We start from the raw sequence: 17,256 nt of genomic DNA on the forward strand, positions 1-17,256 counted from the left end.
ACAAGCAAACATAATTCATGAGATCTCGATTTTTTTGGCTGGCCAAGATCTGGGTTGAAATGGAGATCTCTAACTATGATGAAAATGCATCTCTCAATCTCAACAAGACTTGAGAATTCAAGAGATTTCGGTATTCTGGGTTAGATGCCCTTATTTAAATTTTATATTTGATGGAAAGGACTCCGAACTTGCTGCTCTGGCCTGGAAAAGGGGAAACTCTTTTTCCTTCACTTTTTTAGCCTTTTTTCTCTCCTTACAAGATAACACTATAAAAGTGTTAGACTATCAATTTCTAAATATTTATGCGCATTCAACCATTAGGAGTCAGGGACATGGAAAACTACAATTTCTAGCTAATCTATGTTTTATCTTGATAAATTATTGATGACTGATGCCCCCAGCCCCAAACTCTGCTTGTGCGGAGGCCTTCGACACCGGGTTCGCCCTTATGCTTGGTACTTGATAGTTAGTAGGCACTTAACACTCGATAATTGAAAATTCGGTAATATGTTTTACTTTTCTATTATGTCTCAAATCATTTTAAGTCTCAAACTATGTGCAGAATATGCAACATAACATGTTTACAGTAAGGGTTTGACCAAAATTGCCCACATGCAGTTCAGATTCAAATTGCTAATTGTGTGTTCTTTTAGTTTGAAAGCTTAGGTATGTTCATAAGTGTTAAAACAAGCTTTCCCTAATGTTTCAAAACCAACTGATCCCACTTGACCACTGAAACACCGATCCAAGACCCAAATAGAAAAAGCAACAGCATGCTTCTACTTTCCTAATTGTTTAGCTTGATTCTCCAACAATCCGATAGGCTTCTCTTGTTGATAATCTACAGTCTCAATTCTGTAAGTCTTTTTAAATTCCAGCTCCAGAAAGTGCTTTTGGACTTTGGAGTTCCATATTTCCACTGATTTTAAATTTCTCATTTCAAAATGGAAAATTTTCAACTCTGTTTCCTAAAAATTTGCTACTCTTCAAACCATATTATAACCAAAATCATCCCCTGAATCTTGCCATTGATTTCAGCAAATCCATCAACATATGATTTTAAAATCTGTCATGAATTCTGTTTTTTCAATTTTTGATTTAAGGATTTAAGATCTTCTTACTAAGTTAAACCATTAAGATCAGATCATTATAGGTATCAGTGTGAACCACTGAAAATTCTTCCATTCAATTCTTAAGCTTCAATGAACATTCCAATTTCCTACTCCGACTGGGAGATCTTCATATCTGCGGATCTAGCCATTGGATTACCATCTGGTTTTACAGGAAAATTGATCTGTCAAAATTGGGCATTCAAATCATATTTCTGGCCCCGTATGAATTATTGACTGCGATTGATTTTGTCTTGAGTCTTGAATATGGTTTCTTAACCTTTCACAGCAATTCTAGTTTTTTATTGGATCTCTAAACCCTGTCTTTGAGTGATTTAGATTCTTCACCAGAAGCAGGTCACAGATGATTAGTTATCCTAACAAATTGAGTTACAACATAATAGAAAAGCATATCAGCATGAATTAAGAGGGGGAAAAGTGGAAAGATGCTCCAGATATATAACTGACCTGCCATGAGGAAGATATTGTAGGCACTGCGCCATTATTAATAGCATCCAAAAAGGATTGTGTTAAACCAGAAAGAACAGGGCCAGTCATTATTGTAGCTCCCACTTGCTTGGGCCTGGTTCTCTCAAAAACGAACTTTGTCAATGCATCCAAGCCAGATCTAAATTCTGGGCGCAATTTGTCCAGCTGCATACAGAAATCAATTATCTTATTATAGTGAGAAATTGAGAACCGAATGGATTCATTGTACAAGGAAAACAAAACCTTATTTTCAATAAGACCAGATGCACGTCAAAATAACTCACAGAGATTTGGTCAAGTCTTTGAAGATCATTTTCTTTGTTAAGTGGCCGAACAAGGGTGAAGCATTCTCTATCTGGGAAAAGAGCACGAATTGACTCTCGGATCTATTGATAATTACATTAAGTATTAGCAACTCCAGCTGGATCTAATATAGTAAAGATAAGAGTGATGAGAAAAGAACATACTTTGACTATAGACACAAAAAATAAATAAATTAAATAACAGAAAATACAGTATGAACCTAGACCATATCATTTTAACACAACTTCAACAACAAAGTATTATCTCAAATATCTGATAAAAATATTATAAAACATCTCACACGGAAATGATTATATGCTGTACTGAAGATGATTACTTACAGCTGGTCAGTTAAGATCAATTCCCAAAAGTAAATATATGCCCATAATCCACATTTAATACAGGAAAACAAAATCATTGTAGTATATACCTCATTTTTTGCAGAAATGTCTTTTCCACTCCCTTGCATCGGCCTCAAGGCAAGCTCTAGGTAATCACGTGGTGTTATTCTCCTATCATCTTCTACTAAGTCTAAATAAAAGTCCTGTAAGTAACAAGTTAGAAAATTACAATCACATAAACTTGGCAAAGGGTACAAATCACTCAATATAATAAACATAAGAAAATCTAATGAAAACCAACAAATCAAAAGCTTTTTCATCTGGCAGCAGATACCTAAGATTGCAGATGGAAATGCACAAGTTATTTTTAACTTGATTGTCATTTATCCTGAGATACTGACATCGTGAGGAAACTTGGGCAGAATTTAATAATGCAAAGAGAAGGAATGTATTATCAATGTAATTTACTGCACTAGTGAAGGAAAAAATTCCACTCATTTCAATCACAGTTGAACACCCCTCATAGAAAAGTACACCAAATATGCAAATATATTAGGTTCCACATTATTACCCAAGTCTAGTTTTGAGGCTTTTGCATGAAATAGACTATTCAACATTTGCAGATGGAACTACAATCCTCTTTGCTCCTAATCTGCTACCTTTTTTTCTAATTATAACCTTTGTAATAACTCAGCTTTTTTACAAAACTGAGACACAGGTGGTGATGTAACCCAGGGTCTAGGGCCAGTCTTCAGGATCCTCTTTTAGAAAACCAGCAGTGATCAGGGTTTAAGCCCTGCTGTTTTGGGTCTGATCTCAGTCGAATTTTAATGGACAGCAGTAGGTGAACTCCAATTTCCCCTGCAGCTTAGGGTTCTTAGCTGAATTAGGGTTTGAAAAGTCCTGAACTTAAGTTTCTGATGTGGACAGCAGCTGTATTTGACCAAATATGCCTTGCAGATGAGCTTATTTGACTTCCAAACCTCGGGTAAAGGGTTAGGAGGTCTAGGGTTAAGAGGGGCATGGATTGGAGGTGAAGATATGGTTCAGCCAGGCTGTATTAAGGCTGAAACTAGAGAGAATTAATTCTATTTTATTGTTCTGTAATTTCAAAATTAATTCCTTAAGGCCACGGTTCAGAACTAGGTTTCCCACTTGGCTTAGGACTCTTGGTTAGGGTAGGGGGGAGGTTGAGAAGGTGTAGGAGAACATAATCCTAAAAGGGTTTACAGTTGGTTGAGAGGTTGGGGAGTTAATGAGTGTTTTAGTGAAACCAAGTTATGGGGTTCCTAAAGGAAGAAGACGAATTGCAGAAAATTCTAAAATCTAAACTAATTGGGAATTCGCAATGAAGGTTTATTGATGAAGGCGGAAGTAGGAATAATACTAGGGGAGGGTGCAATCCTAATGGAGGTTTTTAAGGTGAGAGGGGATATGGAAGGGTTTTAAGTAGGGGGAGGGTTGTTGCTGCTGCAGGAAAGGAAGGGGGATGGGATAGCTTGTGCAAGGGTTTGGGAAGGGGCATAGGGTAGGGGATGGGGCTGGGGCTGGTTTTCACTTACTTGATGGGAGAGTGGTGGTTCACTCAAGGTTGCTGTAGGTGCTGTTTCCAAGCTGCTGCAGGCTAGGAAGAAGATGGATGGAATTGTAAAATTGCAGAAACTGTTTGAGAACTCAAAACCCAGGTTGTAGGCTCTTCTCCCATGACTCCCAAGTCTTCCCTTAATACGTAATTTTTTTTAATCATTCCAAATCTAATTCGTTACATCGGGTGGTGGCTCTATCTATAGCCATATTACATTGAGGAAAAATAACTAGGACTCTGAAAGAAAAAAAAAACCAACTTGAACTCAACTTAGGCAACCCAGTATTAGAATTCCCTACTACAACCAGATTTAACTTGCTAAACTAGAAAAGGACTCTTAAGTAAGATTTCCTAAACAAATACAACTTACAAATCAACTCCAAGAAGGAATCCCACTTGAAATCGGATTCCAACTTGGACGCCTTACTCAAACAAGGACTCTAACCTTGTCCGATTGAAAAACAAAAAGTAAATGTTGGACCCTAAAATTATTCTGGGATTAACTGAAGCACTTTGGAGCCAAAAGGAGGTGGGAAAATGACCAAAATACCCCTAGGATAATTTGGCCAGCTCTTGGTGTCACATGATAGTGGGCTGAATTTGGGCCTAAAATATGAAGGGCCCCATGGTCACCAATCTTGGTTACATAAGGTGGTGACGTAGCCTCAATTGAAAGATGTCCAGATAAGCAAGATTTTGTCAAAAACAACCTCTAAAATAAACGAAAAGGGTCCCCAGTAGTTTGATTATTGTGTCCATGGGGTGAAAACAAAGAGATTTCAAAAGAGGGCCCTGCATCATCTATGGTTTTGGTGAGATTTTGTGAGATCTCAAACAATGCTTACACCTTAGTTTGGGCAGAATTACAATAAAACCCTGGAGAAATTACAACCTTAATTTGGGCAGAAATACAATAAAACCCTAGCTAAATTACACCAAAGGTTGGACCAAGTCTAACCAAAAATTAAAACTACCTAAAAATTTTAAAAACCAAAGTATGGGATATTCCCTTGCTAGTTCTAATGTGGGCAATAGCATAGCTTCTGAGCATCAGGCTCCATGTGCTGGATAGCAGGCCTAAGATCCTGCTCCTGCATCAGATTGGATATGAGTTAATATCTTGGGGATCTCAGTAATATCTTGGAATCTCGGTGAGATCTTCTAATATACTGCAATTTAATGATTGCCACTGAAACTTGGCTTCCATTCAGCCAGGGAAAAAAACAATGCACCAACTCGCCTGGATCTTTTGTCCAATGGTTTTCTGTCTAAACAACCTTGGCACTGAACCAAGTTCTTGAACCATGCATATGTACAATTAGCACACACATATAGCTGATAATACACTGATAACTGATGTAATAGCATCTTTCAATTGGACCAACCACTTCTCATTTTGTTTCTCTCAAAAGTATAACAAGAACAATTAATGCTACTGGGGTGAAACTCTTGGGTTCCCCATTATAGTGGCTTAAATTACATGGCACCCTGATAAAACCCTACTAATACTTCCCAAAATCCATACAAGAATGCAAGAAATAACAAGATAACACTGGTTTCTATGGTGCCAGTCACCCCCAACACCTCACAGTGTTCCCTCAGCCTACGGCTGTCCACAGGACTCTACAAACATTTCATCCCCTCTCCTCACTCTTCTCCCTCTATTTATTATCTCAACTAACCCTAACTAACCTTCATTCCACCTGGCCTCATCCTAGGGTCCTAACAACTACCGGCCCCTCGAAAATCACCTTGTCCTCAAGGTGATGGAAAATTTGAGGATGAGTCTCAACATGTGTGTCAGCCAACTCAGACGAACCTCCTCTTTGGATCTACAAATCAAGTCGCTCATGCGCCATATCTGCAAAGTTCCACCCCCACCAGTACTCACACAATTATCGAACACACGGACAATAGTCCACGGATCACAAGCATTCCCATGAAAGTCAACAACTTTATCCCTGTGCCCAGCATGTTGGAAGAGTAGGCCTAGAGAAGAATTTGGCATTCTTGTTCCAACACGTTCCTTCCTTTCACCAACCTTCTCATGATCCCAAATGTGTAAGAAACCATCCTCCATCGAGTTGCCAAAAACAGATGACTTGTCCTTTCCTCCCGAAAGCACACAAGGCTCAGTTGGACACATCGCAAGTGTGAATTCAGCATGATTGTGGTGTCCAGCCCATCTCAGATCTGGTCTTGAGTTTGAAGCTCCCAGGACAGCGTGACAAGTAGGTTGAGCCTCAACATCCCAACTGAGAACATCAAGACTCTCAATATGAGTTGCCACGATCCTACTATGTGGAGGCAATTCCCCGATTCGGTTCACCAGTGTCGACCGCCGCGTCTCTGCCTTGGGGTTTTGCATCAGATGCAAAGTCTTTTTCAAGAGGGAGGTAAAAATCGATGTTTTCCCCTGTTGGTGACATCATACCCCAATCGCCACAGTCCTGATGTCACCACTCTCTCTCTCGTCGTGATTTGCAAGGGTTGGAGCCGCCTCCCTTGTCGTTTTGATTTCCCGAGGTTGAAGACGATGAGTTCCTGGATTGGTTTGGTAAGTGCTTGGTTCGGGTTGGTTTGGGTTTGGTTTGTTGGTTGTAATAGTCATGAGAGGCAATGGGTTGTGGTGTAACGAATTGGGCCAGGCCCATATTTGATGTTTGACATAGGTGGGGTCCAAATATTTAAATCCATGGGTTGAAAGAGTTTGGCTTGGTATGCAATAAAATAAATGGGTTAGGCCTGAGATTAATGGAATGGACCATGTCCATAGTGGTGCTTTGAAATTGATGAAGCCTAACCACTTAAAATCATGGGCAAAAGATGTTGGGGTAATGCAATAGGATAGGCTTGGGTTTAATGAGATAGGTAGGGCCCAAGGAGAGTCTTTTAAATGGGTTAGACCTAAGCACTTAAAACTGTGGATGAAGGGGTGTGGGTTGGGTATTGGGCCATCGGAATTATTTGGGTTTAATTTAAGGCTGTGGAAGCTTGGGTTCTATGTAAACAAAATGGGCCAGGCCCAAGATATGTGTGTGATTGAGCAAATGAGGTAGACTGGGCTTGGGGTTAACGAAATGAGCTTGACCCAAGGGGGTTTCTTTGGGGGTCTAGCAGCCCAGTTTTTGTAATCGGTCCACTTGGGCTTAAGAGGCTCTAGGTTTTTTGAGCTTGAACCGAACCAATGAACTGGTTGAGATGCGGTTCGACCGAAAGAGCCTCCTTCTCCTTCTCTTCTCCTTCGACAATTTGTTGCAACCCTAGCTACCGCCTGAGGTTTTCTGCCGGCAGCAACTGAGCTCTTCTTCTTTGATTCAGCGGCAAGAGTCCTCGCTGCCCCGACGTTAATCCGGTAGGCATCGACACCCAAAACTCTCATTTGCTTCTTCTCTCTCCTCCTAGGTTGACATGGAACCATCGTGGTAATCAACTGATCGTTTCCAGCGATTTCACTTGGCGATCTTCCAATCGTTTTTACCTGGTCTCCCATTTCCACCACTGTATTAGCACCGATATCCCCTTCCTGGTTGTTTTTCAAAGTTATACTCACTTCCGCGGCATGGCCATCGCCGAATGCAGTCTGCAAGGCATCTCTGAAACTTACCCAATCCAACTTCTGCCAAAACCTTGCGTATACCCAATCCAATGCTGGAGAGCTATACCCAATCGTTGGTCATCATCGATGTGGTGTTTCCAGCAAAACAAGAGACCTACAATAGCCAACTCTGCACATCCTCTTCGCCTGAAAACATAGGCAATACCATCGCTTCTTTCCCTGGAATTGAATTGCTCTGATACCAATTGATAAAAACCTACTAATACTTCCCAAAATCCATACAAGAATGCAAGAAATAACAGGGTAACACTGGTTTCTATGGTGCCAGTCACCCCCAACACCTCACAGTGTTCCCTCAGCCTACGGCTGTCCACAAGACTCTACAAACATTCCATCCCCTCTCCTCACTCTTCTCCCTCTATTTATTATCTCAACTAACCCTAACTAACCTTCATTCCACCTAGCCTCATCCTAGGGTCCTAACACACCCACTTGCTAAATTACAAGTTACCCACCATTAGGTTTTGAACCAAGATTATGCTAAGTGAGTTGACAAATGACTATAATGCCCTTGGGCAGTAAAATGACATAATTACCTCCATTTAATACTGTGAAATCCAGCCCAAACCTAACCAGGACACCCTAATTGCTTAAAGATAAAGAAAGACATGTTTGATGTTAGACCTTAATATTAGACCTTGATTTCAGTGTTTTTATCTTTAAAAGCTTTAGGAGGTTATGTCCGACCTTTTCCTTAGAGTAAATCCAATGTCCCGAAGTGAAGGAAGAAGTCCTTGTGGGCCCTCTTTATGGAAGACATGGTGTTTGACCCGAAACCCATGGACATTGACGATGATACCCCTTACTTGGGTACATTGTCGATGTTTAGTGAAAACATGCGCACCGGGAGGGGTGAATTAGTTGAAGTACCAAATGAACTCCCGTGCTCAATCCGAAGATATTTCCCGAAACTAGACTTCTTGATGGACTTGTAGGAGAAAACCCCACTCAATTTGACCCCGTATAGCCCTCCAAATTCTTGTCCGAAGTTGCTGAACTATTTCTGGATTTTCTGCTGAAACCTGTTTTGGTCGATCCTCTTTGGTCGATGCCATTAACCAAAGAGCATCGACCAAAGTTGCTCAGATTCGAGTAAAAGATGCTGTTGGAATATTCTCTCACCTATTTAAGCTAGCCTCGCGTTTTGAGCCCTTTTACACTCATTTAGACCACTGAGAACGAGAGTGGATCTTCCCAAGGCACTCTCTTGGTATTTGTGAAGGATTCTTGCCCCCAATCATTGCAATCATTGTCTTTTGACTCCATTATCATCTTCTAAGGTATGATTCTCTCTCTTGCTCTCTATCATACCCACTTCCCTTCTTCTCTTTTCTGATGAGACCATGGCCAAGGTGCTGCAACCTTGCAAACGCCTTGCCATGAAGGTCTCTTCCCATTTACATTGATTTTCCTCCATTCTTGTTATGCCTCACTTGCATCTTGATCCTTACATATGCATTACCATGATTCCTTGCTTAGCAACTTGATTTCTTATACTAGACTGAGATGTGGAGTATGATTAGTCTAATTGTTGGCTTGCAAATGATTGTAACCTTGTTCCTAACCCATTCCCCAACTAATTCCCAAGCTTCCCTTTCAATTACATCGATTTCTCATAAATGCCAAGATTCTTGTCTTTAGAATATAGGACCTCAATTTGGGGGTTTTCATTTGGACCATTGGATTGTGATAATACTTGCTAGGTAGTGTTATTACATTATTATTAATCATCCCTCCAAGTTTCAGATCGATCCGAGCCCCGGAAGACCGATTTCGGACCAAATCACCAAAATCCAACTTGCAGTCCGAAACCACTTTTGGTCGATCCTCTTTGGTCGATGCCATCAACCAAAGTGCATCGACCAAACATGCTACTGACAGCAACCTTGCTCCGTTTTGACCCGTTCGACCTCCGATTTTCCCGATTTCTTTTCTAACATTTCATTTATGTTTGTCTAGGGTCTTAATACCATTTTTGGATCATTCTTTTGAGATTGTTGGATTATCATCATCGCAACTTAAGGTAAGGATGGTTATCACCATAAATACATAGGCTATGTGCTTATGCCTTGATATTCATAACTTAGCGAACATAGTTTCTTTATTTTTTTTGGATATCATAGGATTGTTGTACATGCTTTAGAACAGTAACATTGTGTTTATATATGTTTGTGTTAAAATGATTAGTCATTATTGTTACTTTAATATATGATGAATCATTTCGATGTTATGACTTAACTTCTATTATGATGATGTGGGAATTATTTATGGTATGATGGACTTGAGTATGTGATTGCTTAGGTATAACTTGGGATTAGGGAGTGTCCTATTGACACTTCTGTCCTTGGGCATCGGAGGGAATAGTATGGGATGTTCTCCGAAGATGCCTATCGACACTTTCCGGGTTATTGGATGACATGCATAGGATTGTCTAGTTGTTTGGCTAGGATGTCCCTGTCGTATCAGACCCAAATCGGAAGGGCATTGAGACCGAACGACCCGTGGTAGCCGTGGGGATTTGTGGGCACTCAAGACCGGTGAAATGATCCGTGAGAGGTTATAAATCTCATTGTGGGAGTCATTTATTGGTAGGGTTGCAAATGGATAGACTTGGGCTCACGGGCGCTCAAGGATTGGTGGTTCATATCCGTGAGGGGACGTGAGAGCTTCCCGTCTACTATTTGTGGATGACCAATAGGGTTGATGAGTCTGGTGGGAAATATCCGTGACTCTAGTGTGAAGGATACCGGAAAGGATCCCGGGATGGGAGGAATGGAAGTATCTGGTTCTGACATGATATGACTAAGTAGATGACTTGCATTGGGCTAGGCTTTACCGTGACATGCACCAATACTTAAACCAAATGGTGATGTGAGAGAGCGGTGACCGAAACCCCAACCATGGATTTGTCCAAGAGGGATGCAGGACCCAATTCCCCCCGGTGATTGAGTGACTAAGACTTATCTAAAGAAGTATGGTGCTATGACTTAAAGCATGTCTACCTTAGAGACTAGCATTCATAGAGTTAGAATCATACTTGCATTATGTGTTTCATATCATATTGCATCATGTTATGATTTGTATCATATGGCTTATGTTTTATGGAATAACTGCCTTGCTGAGTTCTTTTGAACTCACTCATTTTTGCAACATCTTTTGTTAAACTCTATTGCAGGTACTACTACTGTTGACTTTGACAATCAACGCTCTGAAGACCAAGTTGATGACCCGTACCCCACTGGTCATGGTGTACAAGTTGATAAAGACTAGTAGTCTGAGATTGGGACTTATATGGAGCAGTTCAGTTTTGTACTTATGTGTTAGGGATGGGATATCGCCTCATTCCCTTTTTAACCTTTTAGTTAATTCGTTGAGACCATAGTTTAGTCTGTTCCCTGGTCATGTTGGGAACCGGTTGTAACCCTTACTTTAGTCAATTTACCTTCCGTTATTATTATAGGATGGGTTTCCCCCTTCCTTTTAACACTTTGACTATTTGTCCTAATTGTATCATTTCCGCACTCTGATGTTTCTTGTGATCCTTCTAAGATCCTTTATTGACTTTTATTATTAAATTATTTGAATACAAAGAACTGTTCTTGCTTTTGATTATATTATTGTGCTAAGTGACTATGATCGTTCCTAAACTTGATCGGCGGGACCGTAATTCACTCCCTTGGGTAATCCAAATAGGGTACCCCCTTGGTGGATTTAGGGCGGGATGTGACAAATACCCTCCCACACCCAACCCTTAGGTGGGTGAAGGGAGAAACTCATCTTCTTCCTACACCTTGCTAGCAACCGCCCACCACCGCTGGCAACCACCACACCCCTTCCCCTGCTGGCGACCACGGCCCCCACTTTCCCCCCTTTCTCCTACCAGAAATCAGCCGTCATCGTCCCTGTCATCCACTAAATGGATTCCCCGTCACTTTACTCCTATAATAAAGATCACAAATCAAGATCAAAGGGATTTCATTCAAACTAGATGTCAAATCTTGCTCTTTAGCAACATTATTCAAAGACGGAAGCCATAATTTCTGGCATTTTATACAAAATCCAGAAAAATCCATTTAAGACAGCAGGAGAAAGCACTATCTCCTGCTAAATCCACATTTCATTTAAGCAATCTAGTTTAGTTTGGTTAATGAGCTCATCCCATAAAAGGGTTTTTCATAAAAGGGTTTTTCACCTCTGCAATATCTGTTGATCAATTTCTCCATTAATTTCTGCTCCTTTTCTCTCCACATTTCTTGTCTCGTGGCTTCTTCTGAAAGAATTCTGGTTAAGTGGCAGTGTTGCCCACCTCGTATAAATTTGAGGCCTCCAAACTCTTTGTCATTGTGAGGTTGTGCAATTTAAGGGTCACCACCTTCTTCCTTCGGTAACCGTTTTGTTTCTATCTTTCATTTCAAGAATAAAGAAATGACTAGGGCTTAATTTTAACCACTTGTCTTCTGATTACAACTAAAAAAAAAAATGAGATTTCCCTTCCCCTCCTATCTTCCTGTTAATGGACTCTGCAATAGCTTCTTCTGCCTGCTTCACTCCATTGCCAAACCCTAATTCGTATCCTTTAAGGAGTTACAGTCACATAGAGCAAAGAATATCATTGTCACGCAGGTCCTTGAAGCTCAAATGTGTTCACAATCCCAGTCCAATTTCTTCTTCTTCATCATCGTCATTGTCTCCTCTGAAATCCAATGCCAATATCGAAAGCCCTAGCTCTTCTATCCCCTGCTCCGCTGTAGCAGAGGCTTCATTGGGAACAATTAAGCTTGCTATTTGTAAGCTTCAACGCCTTCTTTAAGGGGAGGAGGTCTGGTGGTCGCTAGCGGGGGTGGGCGGTTTCCGGCAAGGTCTAGGAAGAAGATGGATGAAGGAAGCCACCTACGGGTTGGGTATGGGAGGGTATTAAATGCGTCCTTTTATGGACCAAGGGCATTATGATCATTTCTTAACTCATTCAATAGAATGTTGGTTCAAAACCTAACTATGGGTAATTTGCAATCTAGCAAGTGGGTGACACATAATTTAAGCCACTATAGTGTGGAACCAGAGTTTCACCCCCATTATAGTGGGTGACATGTAAAAAACTTAGTAATAAAACATTGATTGCATAGTCTAGGTTTTAAGAAAGACTTGAAGTAAGGAAAGGGTGTGGAAGGAAACTCAGAAGAATTAGGACTTTTAACATGTTAACTAGACAAAAAAATGACATTAAACCTAAGAAAGAATTGAAGTAAGGAAAGGGTGTGGAAGGAAACTCAGAAATTAGGAATTAGGACTTTCAACATGTAAACAAGACAAGAAAACAACATTAAACCATAACTAAGAGTAAAATAGATGACAACATTATGAAATCAAAATTTAATCACCCTAAGAAGCCAAACAAAAACTGGGGAAAACTGCCCAAGCTCAGATGCAGTAGTCCTTCCTCCCGAAGCTCTAACACGAATGTGTTTAGTCATCTCAGTGACAAGAGATAGTCGATCAAGTGCAGCTTCATCAATACCACCCATCTAGAAGGAACAGAGATACATTAGACAGGTATAGCAAAAATACAAGGAAATCAAATTAATTAAAAAAAAAGCGCTATACAAAAAAAATGCAGGAAATGACAAACAAAACATTCACTGGATAAGCTTACGAGTGCCAAAACAACAAAGAAAATGTAGCTTGAAATGCTTCACAGAACGAATAAGGCCGAGCATGAGAAGCCACAAACCTGGTTGTAGATGAACATACTAGATAAGAGAACAGCCAAGGAGAATATCTGTGTACTGTAGGTTCCCTGTTAAGAAAACACACAGTAAAACAAATAAATAACAAATCTAAGGAGTGTAGAAGAAATAGAGTTGATAGTGTATTTTAGCAAGAAACAACTAGAATTCCAAGAACAGGTTGCATAACAAAGTGCACCTGAAAATCAGAGCAAACAGGAATCCACAGGTTAAGAGTGGATCTTACAAATGTAACCCAATCCAAAGCTTTAGCAATCATTCCTATTAAGATTTCTAACCTGGAAAAGGAAGTAAATAGACTTAAGACTACTTGTTGCCATGAAAAGTGGCAAAGGAAACCTCATTTTCGGACAAAGGACCAATGCCCAGGCACTGTTCTAATCACAATCGAAGAGTAATTTTGCCCAAACACTCTTAATGAAGGAGCATACATGGGCAAAACTGACAAGCAGTCACAGCCCATCCTGAGTGAGATGCCTAAGGACAAGTTATGATAGACAAACAGGTAAGGCTAGTGCTTAATAGATTTATTAAGATATAAGCTAAAAACCAGACCAAGGCTGATCAAGAAACAAGTCAGCACCATTATTAGGACCTAAGCGGTATTGGGGGAAAAATTGAGGACCAATAAATAAATGAAAGGTTTGAGGTTACCTCAGGACAAGCCCATGTGCAGTCCTGGGATCAAGACAAGTTCAAAACAATATGAAAGCAGACCAGATTTGCCTGACAACTAGACAGACCTGGAGGCAACTTGCAAGGAGGCCCTTAGAGGACTGACTCATCAAGGCCTCAAATTTAAAGTATATACTCATACAAAAACTGAGACTGGAACATTGCAAGAGATCGAAGAAACTATGCAAAATCAACAGCATAAAAGTTCATGACAATAAGAAGGTCCTCACCGTTTGATCATATGCATCAATGCCTTCACTATCCAAAAGTACAAGGCTATATTCTGTTCCGTCAAGTGCAGTCATCTTTAAGGGGGCACTCCACATCCAAAGTCCTTTCGTGCAAGGCCGATGGGTTGATGCAACTTGAAATCCCGTACTTCTCCCAAGAAGCTGAAAAGAACACACAGAGTTGGCAGAAACATCAGAATAAAGACATGATTATGCAAATATAGATTTGAGTTGTCTACAAATACCTATATTTGGTTTCCAGTGCATGTCTATAAAGCACATCTTTATTTTATGGCAAACAACAGAGACACGTGTAAGCCCGATGAGACAAATGCATTTATGCTTGTGTTTCTTTGAGTGACCCAGTTCCCCATGCACAAGGAGGGCAGAGAGGATGAATAAGCAGAGTTCAAAGATTTGGTTTGTCCCAGTTGATCAAACCGGGTTGATCTGTCTTGCAGTCAGCTAAACAGTTGTACATCCCATTTGGATTTCCTTGGTCCAGAATCATTCAGTAGGCCAACTAAACAACCTAGACAGTCCAGATTTGCTGGTTATCTGTCTCCATTTTTTCATATATGACTGAAAAATATTTGAAAAAATTCCTCTAGTAAGCACAAATATTAAACACTTAAAAACTGTATACCATTAATAAAACAATGGTTTACCACATGAATTACATCTACAACAGATTCTTTAAATCCTTATAGCTAACTCTTCCATGTCTTAGAAGTCAAATGCATTCTGGTCCATTTAAACCAAATGCTTGAACCGGTGACCCACTACCCAGCATCATTACTGGTCTATATGGGCAAGCAGAGTTTCAGATCATTGTAAATAAGTAAATATCAACAGCTCTATGGTCCAGTCTTTTCTCGGCAAAGAGGAAAAAGGTGGAAAAGAAAGAAGAAGAAGAAGATAGCTATCATCCACTGTTGCTTTTGTCTCCTCAAGACTGGTCATTCATATTCTTCAATCATTTTCATTTATCAACAAACCCTAAAAGGTTTTCACATTGATTTTAACAAAAGTTGCACTCTTAAATTTTCTGCATAAGGATGAAAGAAGAGTGAACTACTAGTAAATTTTCCTAGTTAGCATTCATGTTAACTTGCATGCATTCTTTCTTCTTTCTTTCTTTCTTTCTTTTTTTTTTTTTTTTTCTTCTTTTATCTTTTCTTGGGTTGGGTGTCACAGGGGGGTTGTGAGGTTGAGGGGATGAAGATTAAAAATCAACACACAGTTCCATTCAACTTAGATTCTGAAGAACAAAATTCTATATGCATGCTCATTTACATCATCTCTTTTGTGAATATCTTGCATGCACTCTGACCCACACACTACACAAATTTCCAAGTGAAATTCACGTGGAATCAGATAAAATCAGCCCTTTCATCTTTCCTTTCAAAGAAAGGAACACCTTATAAATGACTTTCCAGATATTTGAACCATAGACTGTCCAAAACTTGATGAAATCCCTACAAGGCTACTCACAGATACAGAGTTCAATCTTCTCCTTTTATCCATTTTTCCCCTTTAACCTTCCAATTAGCACATAGGATTATTGATTAAGAAAAACAAAATGATCAAATCCTACTTTAGTAACTCTAGAACACCCTACAATGCAGGATTGATAGAGTGGTAAAGACTCGTACTTCTTAGTGAAGAGGTTATGGGTTCAATCCTTGCCGACGGCATTATATAATACCCCCCATCCCCTATATATAAAACTCTCCTGCTTCAAAAAAAAAAAAAGTCTGGAACACCCACGCTTTCTCAAGGAGGCATGTTCAAAGATTCAGAACGTATTGAGAACTCTCCAGTAATGCACACAATAAAACAATTACATCCAATTGCCAACGTTGGGCACCAGAGAAGCTTATTTGTTTTTTGTAATTTATGAAATACGAAAATAGAGATCGTGTTTGCGTTCAGCATAATCCGTCTGGATAAAATGTTGAGAGACTGGTTTATGTTTTGGCTTCCTTAGTCAATTATTAAAGTTGATTTCTCTCATCATATATGAATCAATTACGAATGTATAGAACACCAATGACATTAACTTAACCAACCCTCCGGACACAGGAACCACGAGTAGAAAAACCAACTCACTAGCAGCGATTAAAATATGAAAGTAAGCAGAACCCAAGGTGAAATTCCCACAACAAATTTAGCCAAACTTCTCCATTTTTCCTCAGAATCAATCATTCTTGAACAAGAATTAAAATTCAAACCCTAAAGTACTCAGAAAAGAGACAAAGGAAACTTTGCTTTTTCTTTTCTGTATTGAGGTAGAGACAGACCTGGTTCAATATAAAGCTCTTCCCTTGACGAGCTCGACCACATACAGAGACAACACCTATAGGTCCTTTCACGAGCTGCAGTGTAGCAACGGCCTCAGGGTCCATCATGAACTTTCCCTTCTCATCGCAGTAGACGAGACGCAATGGCCTCGCAGGGCCCGCAGAGACGATAGTAGAAGAAGAAGAAGGTGAAGGAGAGTGAGAGATGGATTGTGGAGAAGTATCAATTCCGTCTGCAGAGCTAAGGCCTCTACCGAAGATTTTCTTGATCATCTTCTTTCTCTCTCAACGATCTCTTACTCTCTTCTCACAACTAAAATGCGCGAAAGTGAAAAAGAAATCTTTGGAGAGTAGAAGCTGTGTGAGGGTGGAAAGGAGGGCGAGATTTTAAAAATGGAAAGAGGGAAGGTGAAAACGATTTTGGGAATAATTTATTTGGAGGACACCCCCGCTTTGGCTTTCAAGGTAATGCTTTATTTTCGTTTTCGCTTCAAATTGCTGCAAGTATTCTTGTTTGAAAATCTTGATTGGCTGTGAGGGACTGGTGGGGGCATGACCGCCATGTGGTCATTTTAAGTAATCCTGTTGGCTCAAACCAGTCCATGTCTATCCTGGGATTGACCCGAGTCCAGCTCGACTTTATAACCCAAAGGATGGTGTGTTTCAAGGGGTGCAAGTTTGGCCTTGGCGGCCCAGAATGTGTTTGGATTACAAAAACAAGTCAAGGTTAAGTAGGGTTCGGATTTGGCCTACAAGCCAACTCTACCCAGCCCTATACAACTCGTGTAAAGGAAAATTTTCAGCGCCAACCTTTGAGTTACTCCTTAAAGTTAATGCCACCCACTAAGTAAATCAATT

At 40.1% G+C, this 17,256-nt stretch overlaps 1 protein-coding gene across 2 annotated transcripts in view; it reads right to left on the minus strand.

The window, feature by feature from the left end:
* LOC149029224 (uncharacterized) overlaps positions 1 to 16,857 on the minus strand; it is a 29,384-nt gene extending 12,527 nt beyond the window's left edge. Inside the window, exons 1-7 of one of the 2 annotated variants that reach the window (XM_089141183.1) lie at positions 16,399 to 16,857; positions 14,096 to 14,257; positions 13,175 to 13,240; positions 12,825 to 12,968; positions 2,332 to 2,445; positions 1,883 to 1,984; positions 1,578 to 1,763 (exon numbers count right to left, since the gene is read on the minus strand). In XM_089141183.1, the coding sequence (XP_088997309.1) occupies positions 1,578 to 1,763; positions 1,883 to 1,984; positions 2,332 to 2,445; positions 12,825 to 12,968; positions 13,175 to 13,240; positions 14,096 to 14,257; positions 16,399 to 16,671 (1,047 nt within the window). In that variant the 5' untranslated portion in view covers positions 16,672 to 16,857. Of the gene's footprint in view, positions 1 to 1,577; positions 1,764 to 1,882; positions 1,985 to 2,331; positions 2,446 to 12,824; positions 12,969 to 13,174; positions 13,241 to 13,368; positions 13,651 to 14,095; positions 14,258 to 16,398 lie in introns of those variants that run through there. The other variant, XM_089141189.1, reaches the window with a different exon arrangement.
* Positions 16,858 to 17,256: the final 399 nt, after the last annotated feature.

This window comes from Hakea prostrata, chromosome 1 (genome assembly GCF_041222555.1).
Source record: "Hakea prostrata isolate BN-2017 chromosome 1, UWA_Hpros_2, whole genome shotgun sequence".
Classification (NCBI taxonomy): domain Eukaryota; kingdom Viridiplantae; phylum Streptophyta; class Magnoliopsida; order Proteales; family Proteaceae; genus Hakea; species Hakea prostrata.